The 25314-nt window shown below is 39.6% G+C and overlaps 1 protein-coding gene across 2 annotated transcripts in view; it reads right to left on the bottom strand.

The window, feature by feature from the left end:
* Positions 1 to 25314, bottom strand: part of Dnah7c (dynein, axonemal, heavy chain 7C) — a 382050-nt gene that overhangs the window by 201400 nt on the left and 155336 nt on the right. For both annotated transcript variants that reach the window (XM_011238631.3, NM_001310335.1), the window contains exons 20-22: positions 10944 to 11137; positions 8989 to 9187; positions 3261 to 3401 (exon numbers count right to left, since the gene is read on the bottom strand). In XM_011238631.3, the coding sequence (XP_011236933.1) occupies positions 3261 to 3401; positions 8989 to 9187; positions 10944 to 11137 (534 nt within the window). The remainder of the gene's footprint in view (positions 1 to 3260; positions 3402 to 8988; positions 9188 to 10943; positions 11138 to 25314) is intronic.

Genomic DNA, 25314 nt, shown 5'->3' with positions numbered 1-25314 from the left:
GTTGTTCTCAGTATGAAGTATCTACCTTCTCATAATTTCTTATAGCAACATAAAGTAGCTAAGAAATAATAATAATGATAATACTGATACATAATGGCAAGTTGTTTGGTTTATCTTGAACTAAGGCAAGTTCTAAGGAAAGGTCTCTGGAGGCTGTCTTCCAGTAGATAAGAAAATTTACAACTGAAAGAGGATTTAAGATGAAAGTAAATTACAGTCAATGAAAAGTATTGTGTTTAAGACTGGTGGCCAGTTTCTCCACACCCATACATTTTAATAGGTCCTTATGCCAAGGAGTTTATTTCAGTACTCTTAACAGAGACAGCAATAAAACCAAAATAAGTAAACGAGTAAAGAAATAACAGCTTCCGAGTATGTGAAATTTAGAGAACCAAGCTGGGACAAGACATTTCTTCCTTGAAGATTTTATCTCTTTAATTTTTACTTTTGCGAAAGCTCTTTATTTAGGCCCTTAGATGCTTAAACACCATTCCATTTCTATTATTTACATGAATGATTTTCTACTAATTTCCTTCTTAAGTAATGAAAAATTAACTTCTGTTCCATCCATGTTTAGCCCCATAAGTGTTTAAATCCTTGCAGCAATCAGTGAACTTCAGTGTACTTAGAAGCCACCCTAGTAAAGACAGCTTGGGATCCTAGAGTCACATAAGGTGCATCCTTGTCCTCTTGCCAGGACAGTTCAGCACCTTCTGGGATCCCCACCGGTCTTCACATTCTATCATGACACAAATAAAAAAATAACATTTGGACATATTGGGTGCACATACTAACTACATGCCCTTAGACGTTTATCTGCACTAGAATACTGCATTTTCCAAAATACCAAAAACTAAGCTCTTCTGGAATGATCTCGTATGAATCAGTGACAATTTAATTAACTAGATTTGAGAAAGATGTGATAGTGTTTTCATCTCAGTTTATACCTTGTCAACATTCTTATTGTGAGCCAGTGAAGCTAAAGGTAGCTACCACAGTGTGTTACCTGGAATTGATTATTCTTGTCATGCCTAGACCCTCCTACCTTCCTGCCCCAATAAACTAACTTAAAATCACATTCATACTTTCAATATTCTGACATTTCTTCCATTTATTTTATAGACCCTGTGATGTCTCCCACAGTCTCATTTCACAACCAGCACTTATAGAATAAGGAAATGAAAACACGGATTCTGAGTTGAGCATGCTCTCTGAGTGCTTTAGTGTAGTAAACAGTCATGGTTTTAAGCTTGAGGAAACTCTAGGTGCTTGCAGAGTCTTCAGTCACTCAACCACATCATCAGTTTTCCAATGTAAACCACTCATTTGTTAGGAGAGAATAATCAGCACAGAGAATATTAAATGCGTGGAGTAGAGACATCCAGGGACCACACATGCTTACCACTGTCATGGGAACTCTATGCCCTGATATTCTGCTACCTGAAAATTCTTGACCTATTACCACTTTCTCTCTCCTGCAGAAAATTAAGTGACATATTGATGAGGTGGAGTGACTTACACATATGCAACTCAGTCCTTCCCCACTGGAATCTGCTTGCCTAAAGAGAATAAGAAGCCCTCTCAAACTCCAACACTAACTTAGTTTTCAGCAGCACCTTAAAGACGTCAAATTCCGTATCAAAAATATATTTAAAACTCATTTTAAACTAAGGATCAGTAACTACTAGGTTCCAGTTGACTCATTGGTCAATTACAAGTTCACTCAGTTGAACTCCTTCAAGTATAAAAAGAGTGTCCTATTGATTAAAGCCTGCCCATGAACTAGAACTCCTATACTGTTAATGAAACCATGGCTTGTGGCTAGGCAGGTCACAGGGACTTTACGGAAAACCTACTACTATTATTTTGCTAAATGGACAGAGAAATAAAATGACTTCTAATGACTTATAGCTATACCCATAGATCAGTGCATTTCTCAGCCTACATCAGTGTAGCTTCTTCGGCAGTTGACACAGAGCCCACTACTGGTCAGCATGCACAGAATAAGAGACTACAGAGTGTTCCACCCTAAATGGGAGGGCTAGATCGCAAAAAACAGTGCATGCACGCACATGTATGGCTCAAGGATCTATATGGAAGAGGGGACACACAAAATACCTACATTGATAAAAGGAAGTGGCCACTGAGTCGCACCCTACCTGGTAAGGCATTGCCATTATACTGCTGCTTGCAGAAGTGAGAGTCAGCTTCCTCGATAGAGTGACACTGGTATGTAGACCACACTCCAGGGCAAGCCTCACTCAGAAGTAGTCAGGTGATATGAATTGGACTTGGTAGGTTAAAAAAAAATGCCTGACCACTTAAATTTACAAGCACCAGAAAGAGCTCTGATACATATATTATTATATTAATGGTAGGGAAAATAAATGATAACATGACTCTTTAAATTAAAGGTTCTAACAAAAGATGTGAATTCTCACTTGCAGCATGTGTCAAATTCTCAAGTAGTGTTTACAGACTAAAACATGCCACAGGTGTCTTTCTTTAGGTTTCTCTGACAGTTCCCAAGGCTCAAAGACAAATGAAAGCTCAGAAAGAGAATTTACGTGGGAACTGAAAATGTTTCATTCCACCTCTCCCCTAGTTGAGTCAGTGTCCAACACAAAGTCTTGGATGATGTGGACACTCAGAGCATCTGTGATGAATGAAGAAATGCTAAATATCCCTTCACTCAAAAACGGAGCGTCACTCAGAGAGTCCAATTAAGAACTATTTTGTTTTTTTTTAAATTAATAGCAGCCATCCAAATAATATTGTTAAACCCATATACTCAAATAGGTTTGAATACTTGGTATTAAGCAGAACTCAAAATGTTCATTTATTCAAAATCAGTACATTAAAAAATAAAAATAGTCAAAATAAGTGAATTGATGCTTTTTCTGCACAGGGTAGTTTTACTCGGGGCACAGAAGGGGGTTCCATTATCCCATATCCTCCTGGTGTTTCTGAACATCATAACTTTCCTGGTTTTATTTGTAAAGGATAACAGTGTGCAAACAACAAGACCGAGAAGCAGGCACCCTTGGCTCTGACATGATGTGAATTAAGAAATCGTTCAGATGGAAATCTTGAATAATAATGTAGCCTTTTCTCTGTATTTTACTTTTAAGACCTATAACTTGGCTTGTAGCAAAAGGTATATTTTTGGATGGACAATCTTCATTTTACATGTTAGGGCATGTGTGTTCTTGATATAACTATTTTCTAAGTTCTGAAAAACATAAGTAATAAAAGCTTACCTGATGCCCCTTAGGTATAGCAGTTTGGACTTCTACCGTCCAAAAGGTTTGAGATACACAGAGAACAGTCTGTCCAGGCCAATCTCTTACCCAACTAATTCGTGAATATTTTGTATAGGCAGCAATTGCATCTCTAATCACCTAATTTAAAAAAAATGGTAAAAATGAACATTCTAGAACAAGAAACCATTGGAGAGCTAAACTATTAAACTAAATCAACTCATACCACTTAACTTTTTAAAACATGCTTATCCAGGTGATAGATTCACATAAAGAACATGATTAAAATCCTTACATATAAGTTAATTCATATAAACAGGCATATTACATATTATTTTGACAAGCATTATCAATTTGTGTAAACCTCATTTATCAAACTATTATATGACCAGTTTTAGCCAAAGATACCATAGATACATTTGTGTTAGATAAGTCTGTACACAATTTTAGTGCAAAGTATACATTCAAGTAATTTCAAAATGACACCTATCAAATTTGTACCATACAATTTTTGTTTGCTTAAATCAGCTCTCCACACAATCTCATGTACACACAGACAGAACACACAGTTCTCTAACTGCTACCTGTGTTCCAGACCTTCTCAACCTATGTTACTCCCTTCTTTGGTCATAGGTCCAATGTACAAGACAGTAATTATGGTCATATGAGACAGATGGACAGATGTCTCATGAAAAAGTGAAGGCTACAAATCCACAAGTCTAACTTATGTTCTTTGTTACAAATTTTCAGTGGGCTGATATATCTACTTTTTCTACAAGTTACCAATGGGAAACACTCTAGTCTGTCTTATATAACAATTAAAAAATAGTAACATCCTCTGGGAAGTGATGCTGACTTCAGAGTTTAAATTTCAGAAGGGGCTGTCAAAATTAGAGTTTCCTGAGAAATAGATGAGAACAGTTAAAACTTTCTAGACTTCTGGTTTAGCTGGAGTCTCATAGGACAAAGACAATGCCAAGAGGTAACTGCCAATGGTAACATTTTAAACAAACCATAAAAAGCACAGGCAGGACAGACTAGAAAAGAAAGCAAATGGCTAAAGAATGGAAGAAACAATGAGGACATCAGGCACTTCAGACTCGGAGCCCAGAGGACCCAAGCTGAATCTAATCCGAAAGCTTCCTCCCTCAAGGACCAGAAATTGCCATGCAAGCTTCCAAAGGAGGGAAGCAACCAGCAGCCCTACCCAGCTATTAGGCCAATAAATCACAATGACCAGCATGGCAATATCCCTAAGGGTGCAGTAGTGGCGTATACACATCAGCAGTAACCAACAGCTCTCTAATTTGACATAAGACCCTCTCAACATGAAAGAAAACATTCCTGGTACTGAAAACCTAATCATGGAGTAGATGAATCTAAAACTACCACTTTATTAAACCAGCATAATCCATAACTACACTCTCAATGTTTATCCTTGTACTTATGGATAAGTATAAAGTGTAGTTCTTACCCCTCAATAAATGGGGGCAGAGAACCACCAATGACCACAATTCAGAGATGTGGAGCCCAGTCCCAGCTAATACATCTGTAGCCCAACTTCTGTACTTAAAGCTCAGAGATTACTGTGGAAGCGGTGGCAGAATGAATGAATGTAAGGGCCGGGAGAACAGGAAGTTTGCTGTGAGGCTGTTTCCCAAACGTGAAGTCTCACCTGTACAACTGCCTAAATAGAACCCGAACAAGAATGAAGCCAACAGAGATGCTAATGTGTAAGGGAGAAAAGCCCACAGCCTCAACCCTATACAAGGGACTATATGCAGCAATGGACAGTTGAGAGCAGGACCCGCAGTCTTCCTGAGGAAAGTGCACATTAATTGGCTATCCAATGCCAAATGAATGAGAAACATCACACAGACTGAGCAGACTGTATTCATGTATTTAGGCATGTGTGCACACACCCACCACAGCAATTAAGGAAAATGAAAGAGTTGAAAAAAATTTAAAAAGCATATTAGGTTTGGAAGAGAACAAGGTATATAAGGGGGTAAATGAGAGACCTTGGAGGAAAAGGGGGTGGGGGAAGGGAAATTATAACTTCAAAATTAAAAAAAAATAAAAAAAAATTAAAGAAGCAAAGGCTAGAAATGCACAGTAGAGGTAGTTAGGATGTGTTCTAGAAGGACACTGTGGGGACCAAAAGAATGAAACAAAAATTTAAGCTATACAGATGCTGCAGAGTTTGGTGAAGAGAAACACAGTTATATAAATTTTCTACAGTACTCAAGCTCTACTAAGCTCTACTAAGCTCTACTAAGCTCATTTAAGTCATATAGTGTGTGTGTGTGTGTGTGCGTGTGCATGTGCGTGTGCGTGTGCGTGTGCGTGTGCGTGTGTGTGTGTGTGTGTGTGTGTGTAAATCAATACTTCCCAAGTAAAACTCATACTCTCTGGCCTGGTGGTCACATGTAGTATGGGTACTTTGATCCTTCTTAGAAGGGAGAAGAACAATCACAAAAGAACTCACATGATATGTACTCACTGATAAGTGGACATTAGCCCAGAAACTTAGAATACCCAAGATATAAGACACAATTTGCAAAACACATGAAACTCAAGAAGAACGAAGACCAAAGTGTGTACACTTTGCCCCTTCTTAGAATTGGAAACAATACACCCATGGAAGGAGTTACAGAGTTTGGAGCTGAGATGAAAGGATGGACCATCTAGAGACTGCCATACTCGGGGATCCATCCCATAATCAGCCTCCAAACGCTGACACCATTGCATACACTAGCAAGATTTTGCTGAAAGGACCCTGATATAGCTGTCTCATATGAGGCTATGCTGGGACCTAGCAAACACAGAAGTGGATGCTCACAGTCAGCTATTGGATGGATCACAGGGCCCCCAATGGAGGAGCTAGAGAAATTACCCAAGGAGTTAAAGGGATCTGCAACCCTATAGGTGGGACAACAATATGAACTAACCAGTACCCCCCTAGAGCTTGTGTCTCTAGCTGCATATGTATCAGAAGATGGCCTCGTCAGCCATCAGTGGAAAGAGAGGCCTATTGGTCTCGAAAATTTTATATGCCTCAGTACAGGGGAACGCCAGGGCCAAGAAGTGGGAGTAGGTGGTTAGGGGAGTGGGGGGGGGGACGGTATAGGGGACTTTTGGGATTGGAAATGTAAATGAAGAAAATACCTGATTAAGAAAAGAAAAAGAAAAAAAAAAAAGAAGGGAGAGGAAGACACCTATGGAAGGAGTTGCAGAGACAAATTTCCGAGCAGAGAATGAAGGAATAATCATCCAGAGACTGCCCCACCTGGGAATCTATTCCATAAACAACCACCCAAACCAGACACTATTGTGAATGCCAACAAGAGCTTGCTGACAGGAGCCTGAGATAACTGTCTCCTGAGAGGCTCTGCCAGTGCCTGACAAATACAGAAGTGGATGTTCACAACCATCCATTGGAGGAAGCACGGGGTCCCCAATGAAGTACCCAAGGAGCTGAAGGGGTTTGCAGCCCCATAAGAGGAACAACAATATGAAATAACCAGTACACCCAGAGCTCCCTGGGATTAAACCACCAATCAAAGAAAACACATGGTGGGACTCATGGCTCTATCTGCATATGTAGATGAGTATGGCCTAATCGATCCTCAATTGGAGGAAAGGCCCTTAGTCCTGTGAAGGTTCTATGCCCCAGTATAGGGGAATGCCAGAGCCAGGAAGCTGGAGTTGGTGGTTTGGTGAGCAGGGACAGGAGGGAGGGAATAGGGGATTTTTGGGGGTGAAACTAGAAAAGGGGATAACATTTGAAATGTAAATAAAGAAAATGTCTAATAAAAAAACTTATCAGGAAAAATAAATAACTCAATCAGTAAAGCTAGTCATATCCAGAGGGACATTCACTGAATTGTTACTCAGAAAAAGGATGAAGGGGGACTGTTCTCAGTCTAAATGATTTTTTTGTTATTTTTAAACAAAATATCAATTGTTGGTTTAACCAATGAAGGATTAACTCAGGATCCAGATGTTGAGGTGAAAGTCTGCTAGCTCAGAGAGGCAAAGAAAGCACCCGGCTGAACTTTTTCCTCAACAGTGTTCCTGAGTCACAGCACAAATGCTCTCCCAAACCATCTCAAAACAAAAGGAAAGGAAAAGAAGCAAAGCAAAGCAAAGCAAAACAAAACGACCCTTCAAATTGAATGTTTTTCTCTTCTACTTCCTATGCAGCTCTCTATCATCCTCCAGCTCTCTCTTACTCTCTCTGGTTTTTTCCTTAATAATTTATGTTTACTTCCTGTCAACTGCTTGCTTGCTCTGACTCTTGACCTATGATTGACTTTACTTAATTCTGTTTACAATATTCAAGCAGAAAGCTCTTGGATTAAATGTGTGTGTTAAGGCTGAACTTCAACACAACTAAAATCAACTTTTTTCCAGTAAATAACACAATCTCAGGGTTCACAGTGTGACCCTATATCCTGCAACAAACTTGCATACATTTATTAAAAGATTTGTTTAGGATTATAACATTATACCACATAGTGACATGAAACACCTGCGTTTGAGTTAACTTCTCCAACAGTGTATAGGAGGAAATGAAAAATTAATGCTGACATTAGCTAGTTATATTCCCTGCATGTTCTTTGATCATTAATAGTTTTCACTGTTATACTAAAAAACTTAATTACTAAGCCCATACAATAGTAAAATGAATTTAAGTACTCATTTTCTACTTATTGGCATAACACAAAAAATAATTATCAATGATTGTGATAACAGTGCTTTGTGAGATGTGGAAAACGTAAGGTTGTTATAGACTGGGAAAAGTATGTGTGATTTCCTGGTGTCCTGGTGAGAATTCCACATACACACATAGCATTAACATTCATATACATGCCAGACGCGGTGGCGCATGCCTTTAATCCTAGCACTCAGGAGGCAGAGGCCGGCAGATTTCTGAGTTCAAGGCCAGCCTGGTCTACAAAGTGAGTTCCAGGACAGCCAGGGCTATACAGAGAAACCCTGTCTCAAAAAAACCAAAAAAAAAAAAAAAAAAAAGATTCATATGCACCAAGTATGTGAACCACACAAAGATGCTTCCAAGGTGGGACTAAAATTACATAAGTAACAGCTTGTCTCATCACGATGAAAGCTCCGGCATGCAGCTACACACAATCAGGCAGACATGCTGCTATAGCCTGAGTACCACTGGCAGAGATATCATTTTGTTCCACCTTAAATGAGTCATTGCAAAATAACCATTTCAGATTAAATCACTCATTTCCTCTAAGTTATCTGCAATGGTTATTGGTAATAACTAAATGAATTTGACTCAGTTTAGAATCTTCTCTGCTCATGTCTGTCAGTGTTTCCAGACAAGTCTAACTGAGGAGGGAAGACCCACCCTGAATGTGGGCAGCACTGTCCCACAAAATAGGTTATCATAAGTAAATTATAAATAAAAATGAGAAAGTAAGGTGAGTACCAGCACTCACCTCTTTGGCTCCCATGTATTGACAGACTGTGTCCCTTTCAACTGCAAGCCCAAAACAAAGCCTTTAAACTGCCTTTGTCAAACATTTTGTCACAGCAAGAAGGAACTAATACACCAATTACCAATTAGACTTTGAATAGTAACTTATGTCTTATAAATCACTACCTAATTATTAGTCTACTTATCAATGACATATTTGTAGCAACATTAATAGTGCATTATTTTTTCCTAAAAATAATAAATATAACCAATTACCTTGTGAATGGACTTAATCATAGTCCTCTCTAACTCAACCAACCACTTCTCCACCTGGCCCCTGGCTTTGGCTGTTGAAATGGTATCTACAAGCTCCACGACTTCTCCCTCACTACTCTTCATATGTGTAATATCCAATGTTTCTGTAAATTCGACCTTTGCAATTCCTTCAAAGCATTTCTTGAGGTGAGGCTGCACTCTGTTGGAAAAAAAAATTAAACAATCAAAGTAATACAGTTCCTCACATGTCAGGGTTCTTTGTATACTAATCTTCCTTTAACATTTAAATGGGTACAAAGCAGCAGGCATATCTGGGTTGTCAATTCAATGAGCTGAGAGATGCTAAATAGGAGCACAAAGAACCAAACAGTTTTAGGTACAGCACTCTAGCAGGTCTTCCAGCACTGTGAGCCAGTCTTCCAATGCGCATAGCCATTTCAAGTGGGATCTTCAACAGTGTTGAAACTCACAGGCTAGGCTTTAGTATCTAAGTACTTTACAGCTTAGTGAGTCAACAGATCTGGCATACCCTCCATCTTTCTGGCTACTGTAATACAGACTATGACTAACACCTCACTTGGGCACATTTTCAGCTTCATCTGTCTTTAAATGAGCAAAGAGAATTAGTGAATAAAACTCACATGGAAATATGAGCCTGAACTTATCTGTCTGGACTCTGTGACTTTTCCTGTGTGTGTACAAGATATACAATAAACTAATTTGTTCAATAAAATATTTATTCACTGCCTTGTTTTAGGTCAGATCTCTTCCTAAGGATTGAGGAATGTGCAATTTAAAAAACAACAATAGAACGTAGTGAAATCCTTTGCAGCTGTGGGAGCTTGTTCTGCTAAGGAGAAGCAGTCAGCACACGTATTAGAGCCCATGCCTGTAACAGCAAATATGAAGAAGGAAAACAAGACAGAGACAAGCCTCAGGGAGAAGTGGCCTGAGCAGGCTGGCTGTCGGAAGTATACCATTTTCAGTTGAGTGGATGTGAGTGGTCTCCTGGAGTGGCAGATGTCGGCTCCAGGACCTCCAGGATACAGATGAACAGGTTAGTGGATGCTGAAGGGATGTGCTAAAGCCAGTGGTTCTTAAGCTTCCTAATGTTGCTACCCTTAATACAGTTCCTGGTGCTGTGGTGACTACAACCATAAAATTATTTCTTTTGTTACTTCATAATTGTCACTTTGCTACCACTATGAATCATAATCTAAATATCTAATTACTTTTATTATATTTATATATATAATACATTACAAAATAATTTATAAACTACTTGAGTGATAAAAATATAAAACTTTTAAAATATAAATATTCCAAAAGAGTCCTGACCCATAGGTTGAGAAACACTGAGCAGAGACCCATGGACCATGAAGGGGAAGGCAGTCCCAGTTTCAGGAGAGATGCAAGGAAGTGGGTGGGGCAAAGCAGAGTGAAAAGGCCACTAAAGCCAAGCTTCAAGATCTCCAGCTTTCTCTCAAAAGCTACAACTGTCAGCATGTGCTTGTTACAAAAATAAGAAGTAAACAACACCCACCTAAACAGGCTAGCTGTCAACCTCATCCCTATTTGTGACATATTTGAGAATGGCCCACCGCTGAGACCATAGAAGCCATAAAGCACCACAATGCCTGGCTTTTATTGATGTACTTTGAATATGGATGAAAAGATCAATATGGTGAAGAGGAGAGGTGGACCCTCAAAATCTTAAAAAAATATGCAGTAAAATAAAAATTCCATTCCAAGGTCCATGCCCTTCCGAAATAATTATTCAGAAACACAATGTATATTTTCAATAACTGATAACCTATAATTGAAAATAATCTTAGAATATTCTTGTTCATATAAATGTAGCTAGCTATCCATTATTACTTATGTACTATCTTATTCCAAAATATGAAATGTGACCAGATGAGTGCAGCTGAGCCTCTGGGTGTGGACGCACTCACCGGGTGGGATCCTTGGTCTCAGACAGGATCTCGAGGAGCTCATCGTTGGACAGGAAGAAGAACCTGGGGAAGAAGAGGCGCTTCTTTTCCAAGTACTCATTCAACCCTTTAAGAATGAGCTCCAAGAGTTCGTTGGACTTTTTCAGCCTCTCCAGCATTCGCTCGATAGTCACAACTGCCAGGACTTGCTTATCCTAAAAACAGTAAGCAAACAGCACTTGTCTCAGTTTGATTTCTGTCGCTGGGATAAATACTATGATCAAAAGCAATTCATGGAGGAAAGGGTGTTGTTCATCTAACGTCTCCAGGTCACAGCCCATCACTGAGGAAACCAAGGAAGGAGCCCAAGCTGAAACCTGAACACAGGAACTGAACCTGAGACCACGGAAGAGAGCTATTCCTCAAGGCTCGCGGAGTCTGGAGTTTATACAACTCAGGACCAAGTTACTGTGTGTGACTGTACGTGTGTGTGTGTGTGTGTGTGTGTGTGTGTGTGTGTGTGTGTGTGTGTGTGTGTGTGTGTATGTGTGTGTGTGTCATTGCCCACAGTGGGCTGGACCCTCCCACATCAATCATTATTCAATACCCCACAATCATGCACACAGGCCAGTCTGAGAAAGGCAATTGCTCAGTGGAGGTTCCCTCTTCCCAGGAGCCTTTAGTTTGTATAAAGTTGAGAAAAAACTACCCAGTTCAGCATGAAATTCAAAATAGTAGTTATTAATTTTTATTTCTATTTACATGATAGTTGAAATTTTTCACTTAGTAGAACAAAGATTATGGGAACTTTTAAAATGGTAGTCTTGAATATTCTATGCCTGCCATGATCTTTCACATAACAGTCATGTTGGGAACACCTCAAGCCCCAGTGTTCCCAACTTCCCACTGTAACCAGGAATGTAATAGGACATTCTAGGAAGGTTACATGAAATTCAAACAAGAGGATGACAATTTAAGAGAAAAACACTGAATTTTAAAATTAACTAAAAACTTATTTTTTCAATTGTACTCAACCATGACTGAAAGTTATACCAAAATATCAGTTGAAAATTGTTTCACGTGTGAATTTTATTCTAGGACTAGAGATAGGGCTGAATCATCCTTTGGCACATGCAGGGCCCTGGTTTCCATTGCCAGCTCCAGCAGAAAGAAAATGCTTTCTTTGCTTTTCTCTTTTTCTAGTGGGGCTGAGAAAATTAAATTTCTCTTTTTTATTGGATATTTTATTTATTTACATTTCAATCTTATCCCTTTTCCTGGTTTTCACTCTGGAAACCCCCATCCCATCCTCCTTCTCCCTGCTCCTCATAGATGAGGGTGCTCCCCCATCCACCCACCCACTCCCGCCTCCCCAACCTGGCATTCCCCTACACTGAGGCATCAAGCCTTCACAGGACCAAGGGCCTCTCTCCTCTCATTGATGTCCGACAGGCCATCCTCTGCTACATATGCAGCTGGAGCCATAGGTCCTTCCATGTGTACTCTGGTTGGTTGATATTGTTGTTCTTCCAAGGCGGTTGCAAACCCCCTCAGCTCCTTCTGTCCTATATCTAACTCCTCCATTATGGATCTTGTGCTCAGTCCAATGCTTGTCTGTGAGCATCCACCTCCATATTTATCAGGATTTCGCAGAGCCACTCAGGGGTCAACTATATCAGGCTCCTTTCAGTATGAACTTCTTGGCATTTGCAAGGGTGTCTGGATTTGGTGTCTATATATAGATTGAGTGCCCAGGTGAGGCAGTCTCTGGATGGCCTTTCCTTCATTCTCTGCTCTAAACTTTGTCTCAGTATTTCCCCCTTTGAGTATTTTGTTCCCCCTTCTAAGAAGGATGGAAGCACCCACACTTTGGTCTTTCTTCTTCTTGAGCTTCATGTAGCCTGTGAATTGTATCTTGAATATTCTGAGCTTTTGAGCTAATATCCACTTATCATTGACTGCATACAATGTGTTTTTTTTTTTTTTTTGTGACTGGATTACTGCACACAGGATGATATTTTCTAATTCCATCCATTTGCCTAAGAATTTCATGAAGTTGTTTTTTTTTTTTTTACAGCTGAGTAGTACACCATTGTGTGATTGTACCACATTTTCTGTATCCATTCCTGTGTTGAAGGACATCTGGGTTCTTTCAAGCTTTTGTCTATTATAAATAAGGCTGCTATGAACATAGTGGAGCATGTGTCCTTATTACTTGTTGGAGCATCTTTTGGGTATAGGCCCAGGGGTGGTATTTTTGGGTTTTCAGGTAGAACTATGTTCAATTTTCTGAGGAATTGCTGGACTGATTTCTAGAGGGGTTGTACCAACTGGTAATCCCACCAGCAATGGAGGAATGTTCCTCTTTCTCCATATCCTCACCAGCATCTGCTGCCATCTGAGTTGTTGATCTTAGACATTCTGACTGGTGTGAGGTGAAATTTCAGGGTCATTTTAATTTGCATTTCTCTGATGACTAAGAATGTTGAACACTTATTTAAGTGCTTCCCAGCCATTTGGTACTCCTCAGTTTAGAATTCCTCAGTTTAGAATTTTGTGTTTTGTACCAGGAGATAAAAATGGATTGATGTGCATTCTTCTACATGCTAACCTCCAGTTGAACCAGTACCATTTGTTGAAAAGTCTGCCGGGCGTGGTGGCGCACACCTTTAATCCCAGCACTCGGGAGGCAGAAGCAGGCGGATTTCTGAGTTCGAGGCCAGCCTGGTCTACAAAGTGAGGTCCAGGACAGCCAGGGCTATACAGAGAAACCCTGTTTCCAAAAACCAAAAAAAAAAAAAAAAAAAAAAAAAAAGAAAAAAAAAAGAAAAAGAAAAAGTAAAGGCTGTCATATTTTTCCACTGGATGGTTTCAGCTCCTTTGTCAAAGATCAAGTGACCATAGGTGTGTGGGTTCATTTCTGGGTCTTCAATTCTATTCCATTGATCTACCTGCTTGTCTCTGTACCAATACTGTGTGGTTTTTTTTATCAGTATTGCTTGTTATCAGAAATGGTGATTCCCTCAGAAGTTCTTTTATTGTTGAGAAAAGTTTTCACTATCATCGTTTTTTTGTTATTCCAAATGAATTTGCAAATTGTTCTTTCTAACTCTATGAAGAACTGAGTTGGAATTTTGATGGAGATTGCACTGAATCTTTAGATTGCTTTTAGCAAGATAGCCATTTTTACATTACTCCTGCCAATCCATAATCATGGGAGATTTTTTCCAACTTCTGAGATCTTCTTTGATTTCTTTCTTCAGAGACTTGAGGTTCTTGTCATAAAGGACTTTTACTTGCTTGGTTAGAGTCACACCAAGGTATTTTATATTATTTGTGACTATTGTGAAAGATGTAATTTCCCTAATTTCTTTCTTAGTCTCTTTATCCTTTGAGTATAGGAAGGCTACCATTTGGTTTGAGTTAATTTTATATCCAGCCACTTTCCTGAAGTTGTTTGTCAGGTTTAGGAGTTCTCTGGTGGAATTTTTGGGTTCAATTAACTATACTATTATATCATCTGCAAATAGTGATATTTTTGACTTCTTCCTTTCCCCAATTTGTATGCCTTAGACCTCCCTTTGTTTTCTAATTGCTCTGGCTAGGACTTTGAATATTATATTGAATAGGTAGGGAGAGGGTGGGCAGCCTTGTCTAGTTCCTGATTTTAGTGGGATTGCTTCAAGTTCCTCTCCATTTAGTTTGATGTTGGCTACTGGTTTGCTGTATATTGCTTTTTACTATGTTTAGGTATGGGCCTTGAATTTCAGATCTATCCAAGACTTTTATCATGAAGAGGTGTTGATTTTTTTCAAATGCTCTCAGCATCTCTTGAGATGATAATATGTTTTTTTTCCTTTCAGTTTGTTTATATAGTGGATTGCATTGATGGATTTCCATATGTTGACCCATCCCTGCATCCCTGGGATGAAGCCTACTTGATTGTGATGGATAATATTTCGATGTGTTCTTGGATTCAGTTTGTGAGCATTTTATTAAATCTTTTTGAAATCAATATTCATAAGGGAAATTGGTCTGAAGTTCTTTGTTGGTTGGGTCTTTCTGTGCTTTAGGTATGAGTGTAGTTGTGGCTTCATAGAATAAATTGGGTAGTGTTCCTTTTGTTTCTATTTTGTTGAATAGTTTGAAGAATATTGGCATTAGGTCTTCTTTGAAGATCTGATAGAATTCTACACTAAACCCATCTGGTCCTGGGCTTTCCTTGGTTGGGAAACTTTTAGTGACTCTATTTTTTAGGGGTTATGGGACAGTTCATATGGTATATCTGTTCCTGATTTAACTTTAGTATTTGGTATCTGGCTACAAAATTGTCCATTTCATTCAAACTTTCCATTTTGTTGAGTTTAGGCTTTTGTAGTAGGATCTGATTTTTTTTTTTTTTATTTCCTCAGTTTCTGTTGTTATGTCTCCCTTTTCATTTCTGATTTTGTTAATTTGGATACTGTCTCTGTGCCTTCTGGTTAGTCTGGCTAAGGGTTTATCTATCTTGTTGATTTTTCTCAAAGAACCAGCTCCTGGTTTTGTTGATTCTTTGTACAGTTCTTTTTGTTTCTACTTGATTTAATAAGCTCTGAGTTTGATTATTTTCTGCTGTCTACTCCTATTGGCTGTACTTGCTTCTTTTTGTTCTAGAGCTTTCAGCTGCTAATCAAGCTGCTAGTGTATGCTCTGTCCAGTTTCTTTTTGGAGGCACTCAGAGCTATGAGTTTTCCTTTTAGCACTGCTTTCATTGTGTGCTATAAGTTTGTGTATGCTGTGTCTTCATATGTATTAACTTGTAACGAGTCTTTATTTCTTCCTTGACCCAGTTATCATTGAATAGAGCATTGTTCAGCTTCTATGTGTATGTGGGCTTTCTGTATTTTTTTATTATTTTGTTTTTTTTGTTTGTTTGTTTGTTTGTTATTGAAGACCAGCCTTCGTCCTTGGTGATTTGATGGGGTGCATGAGATTATTTCAATCTTCTTGTATTTGTTGAGGCCTGTTTTGTGACTGATTATAAGATCAATTTTGGAGAAGGTACCATGAGGTACTGAGAAGAAGATATATTCTTTTTTGTTTTAGGATGAAATGTTCTATAGATATCAGTTAAATCCATTTAGTTCATAACTTCTGTTAGTTTCACTGTGTTTAGTTTCTGTTTCCATAGTCTGTCCACTGATGAGAGTGGGGTGTTGAAGTCTACCACTATTATTATGTGAGGTGCAATGTGTGCTTTGAGCTTTAGTAAAGTTTCTTTCATGAATATGGGTGCCTGTTGGGAACAAAAAAAAAGGGGGACCCAGGGGAAGGGGGCAGAAGCCCACACCCTGCCAAAGTTTTCCCTATCCTCTGGTCTGTCAGACGTGGGAGGGTTGCTAACTACCTTCCACTCATCCCTGGGTGGGCATTCCTCTATCCCACTCTTCAGGGGGTGGCCAGGGGGCAGCCCTACCTGGGATTCCTGGAGCTACCTTGCTAAAGCCCTGGGGTTATAGGAGAGAGATGAGGGAAGAGGTTCCCAACACTGACCAGAGTGAGAGCAGGGGATCTTTTTTTTTTTTTTTTTTTTTTTCCATTTTTTATTAGGTATTTAGCTCATTTACATTTCCAATGCTATACCAAAAGTCCCCCTTACCCACCCACCCCCACTCCCCTACCCACCCACTCCCCCCCTTTGGCCCTGGCGTTCCCCTGTACCGGGGCACACAAAGTCTGCGTGTCCAATGGGCCTCTCTTTCCAGTGATGGCCGACTAGGCCATCTTTTGATACATATGCAGCTAGAGTCAAGAGCTCAGGGGTACTGGTTAGTTCATAATGTTGTTCCACCTATAGGGTTGAAGATCCCTTTAGCTCCTTGGGTACTTTCTCTAGCTCCTCCATTGGGAGCCCTGTGATCCATCCATTAGCTGACTGTGAGCATCCACTTCTGTGTTTGCTAGGCCCCGGCATAGTCTCACAAGAGACAGCTACATCTGGGTCCTTTCAGTAAAATCTTGCTAGTGTATGCAATGGTGTCAGCATTTGGAAGCTGATTATGGGGTGGATCCCTGGATATGGCAGTCTCTACATGGTCCATCCTTTCATCTCAGCTCCATACTTTGTTTCTGTAACTCCTTCCATGGGTGTTTTGTTCCCACTTCTAAGGAGGGGCATAGTGTCCACACTTCAGTCTTCATTTTTCTTGAGTTTCATGTGTTTAGGAAATTGTATCTTATATCGTGGGTATCCTAGGTTTTGGGCTAGTATCCACTTATCAGTGAGTACATATTGTGTGAGTTCCTTTGTGATTGTGTTACCTCACTCAGGATGATGCTCTCCAGGTCCATCCATTTGGCTAGGAATTTCATAAATTCATTCTTTTTAATAGCTGAGTAGTACTCCATTGTGTAGATGTACCACATTTTCTGTATCCATTCCTCTGTTGAGGGGCATCTGGGTTCTTTCCAGTTTCTGGCTATTATAAATAAGGCTGCTATGAACATAGTGGAGCATGTGTCCTTCTTACCAGTTGGGGCTTCTTCTGGATATATGCCCAGGAGAGGTATTGCTGGATCCTCCGGTAGTACTATGTCCAATTTTCTGAGGAACCGCCAGACTGATTTCCAGAGTGGTTGTACAAGCCTGCAATCCCACCAACAATGGAGGAGTGTTCCTCTTTCTCCACATCCTCGCCAGCATCTGCTGTCACCTGAATTTTTGATCTTAGCCATTCTCACTGGTGTGAGGTGGAATCTCAGGGTTGTTTTGATTTGCATTTCCCTGATGATTAAGGATGTTGAACATTTTTTCAGGTGCTTCTCTGCCATTCGGTATTCCTCAGGTGAGAATTCTTTGTTCAGTTCTGAGCCCCATTTTTTAAGGGGGTTATTTGATTTTCTGAGGTCCACCTTCTTGAGTTCTTTATATATGTTGGATATTAGTCCCCTATCTGATTTAGGATAGGTAAAGATCCTTTCCCAGTCTGTTGGTGGTCTTTTTGTCTTATAGACAGTGTCTTTTGCCTTGCAGAAACTTTGGAGTTTCATTAGGTCCCATTTGTCAATTCTCGATCTTACAGCACAAGCCATTGCTGTTCTGTTCAGGAATTTTTCCCCTGTGCCCATATCTTCAAGGCTTTTCCCCACTTTCTCCTCTAAAAGTTTCAGTGTCTCTGGTTTTATGTGAAGTTCCTTGATCCACTTAGATTTGACCTTAGTACAAGGAGATAAGTATGGATCGATTCGCATTCTTCTACATGATAACAACCAGTTGTGCCAGCACCAATTGTTGAAAATGCTGTCTTTCTTCCACTGGATGGTTTTGGCTCCCTTGTCGAAGATCAAGTGACCATAGGTGTGTGGGTTCATTTCTGGGTCTTCAATTCTATTCCATTGGTCCACTTGTCTGTCTCTATACCAGTACCATGCAGTTTTTATCACAATTGCTCTGTAGTAAAGCTTTAGGTCAGGCATGGTGATTCCACCAGAGGTTCTTTTATCCTTGAGAAGAGTTTTTGCTATCCTCGGTTTTTTGTTATTCCAGATGAATTTGCAAATTGCTCCTTCTAATTCGTTGAAGAATTGAGTTGGAATTTTAATGGGGATTGCATTGAATCTGTAGATTGCTTTTGGCAAGATAGCCATTTTTACAATGTTGGTCCTGCCAATCCATGAGCATGGGAGATCTTTCCATCTTCTGAGATCTTCTTTAATTTCTTTCTTCAGGGACTTGAAGTTTTTATCATACAGATCTTTCACTTCCTTCGTTAGAGTCACGCCGAGATATTTTATATTATTTGTGGCTATTGAGAAGGGTGTTGTTTCCCTAATTTCTTTCTCAGCCTGTTTATTCTTTGTGTAGAGAAAGGCCATTGACTTGTTTGAGTTAATTTTATATCCAGCTACTTCACCGAAGCTGTTTATCAGGTTTAGGAGTTCTCTGTTGGAATTTTTAGGGTCACTTATATATACTATCATATCATCTGCAAAAAGTGATATTTTGACTTCCTCTTTTCCAATTTGTATCCCCTTGATCTCCTTTTGTTGTCGAATTGCTCTGGCTAATACTTCAAGTACTATGTTGAAAAGGTAGGGAGAAAGTGGGCAGCCTTGTCTAGTCCCTGATTTTAGTGGGATTGCTTCCAGCTTCTCTCCATTTACTTTGATGTTGGCTACTGGTTTGCTGTAGATTGCTTTTATCATGTTTAGGTATTGGCCTTGAATTCCTGATCTTTCCAGAACTTTTATCATGAATGGGTGTTGGATCTTGTCAAATGCTTTTTCTGCATCTAACGAGATGATCATGTGGTTTTTGTCTTTGAGTTTGTTTATATAATGGATTACATTGATGGATTTTCGTATATTAAACCATCCCTGCATCCCTGGAATAAAACCTACTTGGTCAGGATGGATGATTGCTTTAATGTGTTCTTGGATTCGGTTAGCGAGAATTTTATTAAGGATTTTTGCATCGATGTTCATAAGAGAAATTGGTCTGAAGTTCTCTATCTTTGTTGGATCTTTCTGTGGTTTAGGTATCAGAGTAATAGTGGCTTCATAAAATGAGTTGGGTAGAATACCTTCTACTTCTATCTTGTGAAAAAGTTTGTGCAGAACTGGAGTTAGATCTTCTTTGAAGGTCTGATAGAACTCTGCACTAAACCCGTCTGGTCCTGGGCTTTTTTTGGCTGGGAGACTATTAATAACTGCTTCTATTTCTTTAGGGGATATGGGACTGTTTAGAAGGTCAACTTGATCCTGATTCAACTTTGGTACCTGGTATCTGTCCAGAAATTTGTCCATTTCGTCCAGGTTTTCCAGTTTTGTTGAGGATAACCTTTTGTAGAAGGATCTGATGGTGTTTTGGATTTCTTCAGGATCTGTTGTTATGTCTCCCTTTTCATTTCTGATTTTGTTAATTAGGATTTTGTCCCTGTGCCCTTTAGTGAGTCTAGCTAAGGGTTTATCTATCTTGTTGATTTTCTCAAAGAACCAACTCCTCGTTTGGTTAATTCTTTGAATAGTTCTTCTTGTTTCCACTTGGTTGATTTCACCCCTGAGTTTGATTATTTCCTGCCGTCTACTCCTCTTGGGTGAATTTGCTTCCTTTTTTTCTAGAGCTTTTAGATGTGTTGTCAAGCTGCTAGTATGTGCTCTCTCCCGTTTTTTCTTGAAGGCACTCATAGCTATGAGTTTCCCTCTTAGAAATGCTTTCATTGTGTCCCAAAGGTTTGGGTACGTTGTGGCTTCATTTTCATTAAACTCTAAAAAGTCTTTAATTTCTTTCTTTATTCCTTCCTTGACCAAGGTATCATTGAGAAGAGTGTTGTTCAGTTTCCATGTGAATGTTGGCTTTCTGTTATTTATTTTGTTATTGAAGATCAGCCTTAGTGCATGGTGATCTGATAGGATACATGGGACAATTTCAATATTTTTGAATCTGTTGAGGCCTGATTTGTGACCTATTATGTGGTCAATTTTGGAGAAGGTACCATGAGGTGCTGAGAAGAAGGTATATCCTTTTGTTTTAGGGAAAAATGTTCTGTAGATATCTGTCAGATCCATTTGTTTCATCACTTCTGTTAGTTTCAGTGTGTCCCTGTTTAGTTTCTGTTTCCATGATCTGTCCATTGGTGAAAGTGGTGTGTTGAAGTCTCCCACTATTATTGTGTGAGGCGCAATGTGTGCTTTGAGCTTTACTAAAGTTTCTTTAGTGAATGTGGCTGCTCTTGTATTTGGAGCATAGATATTCAGAATTGAGAGTTCCTCTTGGAGGATTTTACCTTTGATGAGAATGAAGTGTCCCTCCTTGTCTTTTTTGATGACTTTGGGTTGGAAGTCAATCTTATCAGATATTAGGATGGCTACTCCTGCTTGTTTCTTCATACCATTTGCTTGGAAAATTGTTTTCCAGCCTTTCATTCTGAGGTAGTGTCTATCTTTTTCTCTGAGATGAGTTTCCTGTAAGCAGCAAAATGTTGGGTCTTGTTTGTGTAGCCAGTTTGTTAGTCTATGTCTTTTTATTGGCGAGTTGAGACCATTGATGTTAAGAGATATTAAGGAAAAGTAATTGTTGCTTCCTGTTATTTTAGTTGTTAAAGGTGGCATTCTGTTCTTGTGGCTGTCTTCTTTTAGGTTTGTTGAGGGATTACCTTCTTGTTTTTTCTAGGGCGTTGTTCCCGTTCTTGTATTGGTTTTTTTCTGTTATTATCCTTTGAAGGGCTGGATTCGTGGAGAGATAATGCGTGAATTTGGTTTTGTCGTGGAATACTTTGGTTTCTCCCTCTATGATAATTGAGAGTTTGGCTGGGTATAGTAGCCTGGGCTGCAGTTTGTGTTCTCTTAGTGTCTGTATAACATCTGTCCAGGCTCTTCTGGCTTTCATAGTCTCTGGTGAAAAATCTGGTGTAATTCTGATAGGCTTGCCTTTATATGTTACTTGACCTTTTTCCCTTACTGCTTTTAGTATTCTATCTTTATTTAGTGCATTTGATGTTCTGATTATTATGTGTCGGGAGGAATTTCTTTTCTGGTCCAGTCTATTTGGAGTTCTGTAGGCTTCTTGTATGTTCATATGCATCTCATTCTTTAGATTTGGGAAGTTTTCTTCAATAATTTTGTTGAAGATGTTTGCTGGACCTTTGAGTTGAAAATCTTCATTCTCATCCACTCCTATTATCCGTACGTTTGGTCTTCTTATTGTGTCCTGGATTTCCTGGATATTTTGAGTTAGGATCTTTTTGCATTTTCCATTTTCTTTGATTGTTGTGCCGATGTTCTCTATGGAATCTTCTGCACCTGAGATTCTCTCTTCCATCTCTTGTATTCTGTTGCTGATGCTCAAATCTATGGTTCCAGATTTCTTTCCTAGGGTTTCTATCTCTAGTGTTGCCTCGCTTTGAGTTTTCTTTATTGTGTCTACTTCCCTTTTTAGGTCTAGTATGGTTTTGTTCATTTCCATCACCTGTTTGTATGTTTTTTCCTCTTTTTCAGTAAGGACTTCTACCTGTTTGATTGTGTTTTCCTGTTTTTCTTTAAGGACTTGTAACTCTTTAGCAGTGTTCTCCTGTATTTCTTTAAGTGATTTATTAAAGTCCTTCTTGATGTCCTCTACCATCATCATGAGATATGCTTTTAAATCTAGGTCTAGGTTCTCAGGTGTGTTGGGGTTCCCTGGACTGGGCGAAGTGGGTGTGCTGGGGTCTGGTGATGGTGAGTGGTCTTGGTTCCTGTTAGTAAGATTCCTCCGTTTACCTTTCGCCATCTGGTAATCTCTGGAGTTAGTAGTTATAATTGACTCTGTTTAGAGATTGTTCTTCTGGTGATTCTGTTACCGTCTATCAGCAGACCTGGGAGACAGATTCTCTCCTCTGAGTTTCAGTGCTCAGAGCACTCTCTGCTGGCAAGCTCTCTTACAGGGAAGGTGCGCAGATATCTTGTATTTGGATCTCCTCCTGGCCGAAGAAGAAGGCCCAAAACAGGACCTTTCTCAGACACTGTGTTGCTTTGCAGTTCCCAGGTGGTACAGACTCTCACCTAAGCAGACTAAATTCATAAGTTCCTTGGAGTCCCGGGACCAAGATGGCGACCGCTGCTGCTGTGGCTTAGGCCGCCTCCCCAGCCGGGCGGGCACCTGCCCTCCGGTCCGGAAGGTGGCCGGCTGTTCCCGGCCCACACAGGGTGCTGCCTCAGCCCCTCTGTGCTTCTGCCTGTTCCAGAGGCTGTCAGGTTCTCTGGCGCACCCTCTCACCTGTTCAGACTAATTTCCTAAGTTCGGCGGGTCCCGGACCAAGATGGCGACCGCTGCTGCTGTCGAGAGCAGGGGATCTTGTTGAACAGAGATTCTCTATGGTTTTAGAGCTTTATTGTAGAAAGGCAGGGAGAAAGAGAGAAGGTAGAAAGAGAGAAGGTAGAAAGAGAGAAGGGGGAGGCTAGAGAGAAAGAGAGTAAGAGGGAGAAAGGAGGGGAGAGGAGAAGACAAAGAGAAAGGAGAGAGGAGAGAAGACAAAGAGAGGGAAGAGAGGGTGAGAGTGAGGGGTAAGAAGTAAGAGAGAGACAAGTAAGAGAGCAAACAGAGACTAAACAGCCCTTTTTATGGTCTTTACTGTTGCTAGGTAACTGGGGAGGAGTTTAGCATGAAGGTCAGAAGCTCGGGCCATTGCCTCTGTGACTTATAGCCATGCTTCTCTTGTGGGGGGACTGTGTGGGGCAGTAACTTAGGCAGGAGCCAGAGTTCCAGGAGCATAAGGGAATACCTACCGTGTCATGAAGGTGAATTATCACCATTCCTAGGGTTCAGACCTCAGCTCAACTGGAGACCAGCCTGCAATTCCCCACAGGTGCCCTTTCATTTGGAGCATAGATGTTCAGAATTGAGAGTACATATTGGTAGATTTTTCTTTTGATGGGTATAAAGTGGCCTTTCTTACTTTTTTTTTTTTTTTTTGGTAATATTTGGTTGGAAGTTGATTTTATTCAATATTAGAATAGCTACTCCAGCTTGTTATTTGGGACTATTTGCTTGGAAAAATTATTTTCCAGCCTTTTACTCTGAGGTAGTGTCTGTCTTTGTCACTGAGGTGCATTTCCTGTACGCAGCAAAATGCTGGGTCCTGTTTACATATCTAGTCTATTAGTCTATGTCTTTTTATTGGGGAATTGAGTCCATTGATGTTAAGAGATATTAAGGACAAGTGACTGTTGCTTCCTGTTATTTTCGTTGTTAGAGAAAGAATTATGTGTATGTGGCTATCTTCTTTTGGATTTGTTGATAGAAGATTACTTTCATGTTTTTTCTAAGGTGTAGTTTCACTCCTTGTGTTGGAGTTTTCATCTATTATCCTTTGTAGGGTAGAATTTGTGAAAAGATATAGTATAAGTTTTGTTTTGTCATGGAAAATCTTGGTTTCTCTATCTATGGTAATTGAGAGTTTTGTTGGGTATAGTAGCCTGGGCTGGTATTTGTGTTCTCTTATGGTCTGTGTGACATCTTCCCAGGACCTTCTGGATTTTAGAGTCTCTTGGTGAGATGTCTGGTGTAATTCTGATAGGTCTGCCTTTATATGTTATTTGACCTTTTCTCTTACTGCTTTTAATACTCTTGGTTTTGTGCATTTGATGTTTTGATTATTATGTGATGAGAGAAATTTCTTTTCTGGTCTAGTTTATTTGGAGTTTGGTAGGCTTCTTGTATGTTTATGGGCATCTCTTTCTTTAGGTTAGGGAAGATTTCTTCTATACTTTTGATGAAGATATTTACTGGCCCTTTAAGTTGGGAATCTTCACTCGCTTTTCTACCTGTTATCCTTAGGTTTGGTCTTCTCATTGTGTCCTGATTTCCTGGATGTTTTGGATTAGGAGCTTTTTGCATTTTTCATTTTCTTTGACTGTTCTGTCAATGTTTTCTAAGGTATCTTCTGTACCTGAAATTCTTCTATCTCTTGTATTCTGTTGGTGATGCTTGCATCTATGACTCCTGATCTCCAGAGTTGTCTCCCTTTGTGATTTTTTAATTGTTTTTATTTCCATTTCTAAATCCTGGGTGATTTTGTTCAATTCCATCATCTGTTTGATTGTTTTTTCCTATAATTCTTTAAGGGATTTTTATGTTTCCTTTTTAAGGGCTTCTACCTATTTACCTGTGTTCTTCTGTATTTCTTTAAGGGAGTTATTTATGTCTTTCTTAAAGTCCTCTATCATCATGATGAGATGTGCTTTCAAATTTGTATCTTGCATTTCCTGTGTGTTGTTGTATCCAGGACTTGCTGTGGTGAAAGAACTGGGTTCTAATGATACTAAATATCCTTGGTTTCTGTTGCTTAGGTTCTTGTACTTGCCTCTTACCATCTGCTTACCTCTGGTGTTAGTTGGTCTTGCTGTCTCTTACTGAAGCTTGTCCCTCCTGTGGTTCTGTGAGCCTGTGATCTTAAGTGTTTCAGCACTCCTAGAGAGACCTGGGTAGAATTTGGGTGCAGAGGGCTGTAGGATAGCCTTAATTCCTGGAGTAGATGGAGACCAGAAGGATCCTGTCCCCACCTGTTCAGCTGTTCCTATGCCCTCTCTTTCTTTCCAAGAGTAGCACTTGTTTTTTGTTAGTGTGGTTTTGGCTTTTTTTCTTTTTTATTTCTGGCCTCAAATTTACTGTGCAGCTATCCTGGAGCTCCTCATGGGCCTTGCACTTCTGCCTCATCTGTTCCATCATACAGCATCTCTTATGCCACCATTCAGGGCTTTTGTTTAGTAATTAGAACACTGCTGAAAAGACAGCATGGTTTGCTTTGTGTTGAATTGTGATGATATTACAGAAGCACAATAATTTAGCAAAGAAAAATAACTATCATTAATACCTGTTTCATCAATAAAACAAAAGTATAGCACATGTGCAATGAAAGATTAAGGAATCTCCAATTTT

The sequence above is a fragment of the Mus musculus genome, chromosome 1 (assembly GCF_000001635.26).
Source record: "Mus musculus strain C57BL/6J chromosome 1, GRCm38.p6 C57BL/6J".
Taxonomy (NCBI): domain Eukaryota; kingdom Metazoa; phylum Chordata; class Mammalia; order Rodentia; family Muridae; genus Mus; species Mus musculus.
The sequence above is the reverse complement of the archived record's forward strand: the minus strand, read 5'-3'. Positions and strand labels throughout refer to the sequence as shown.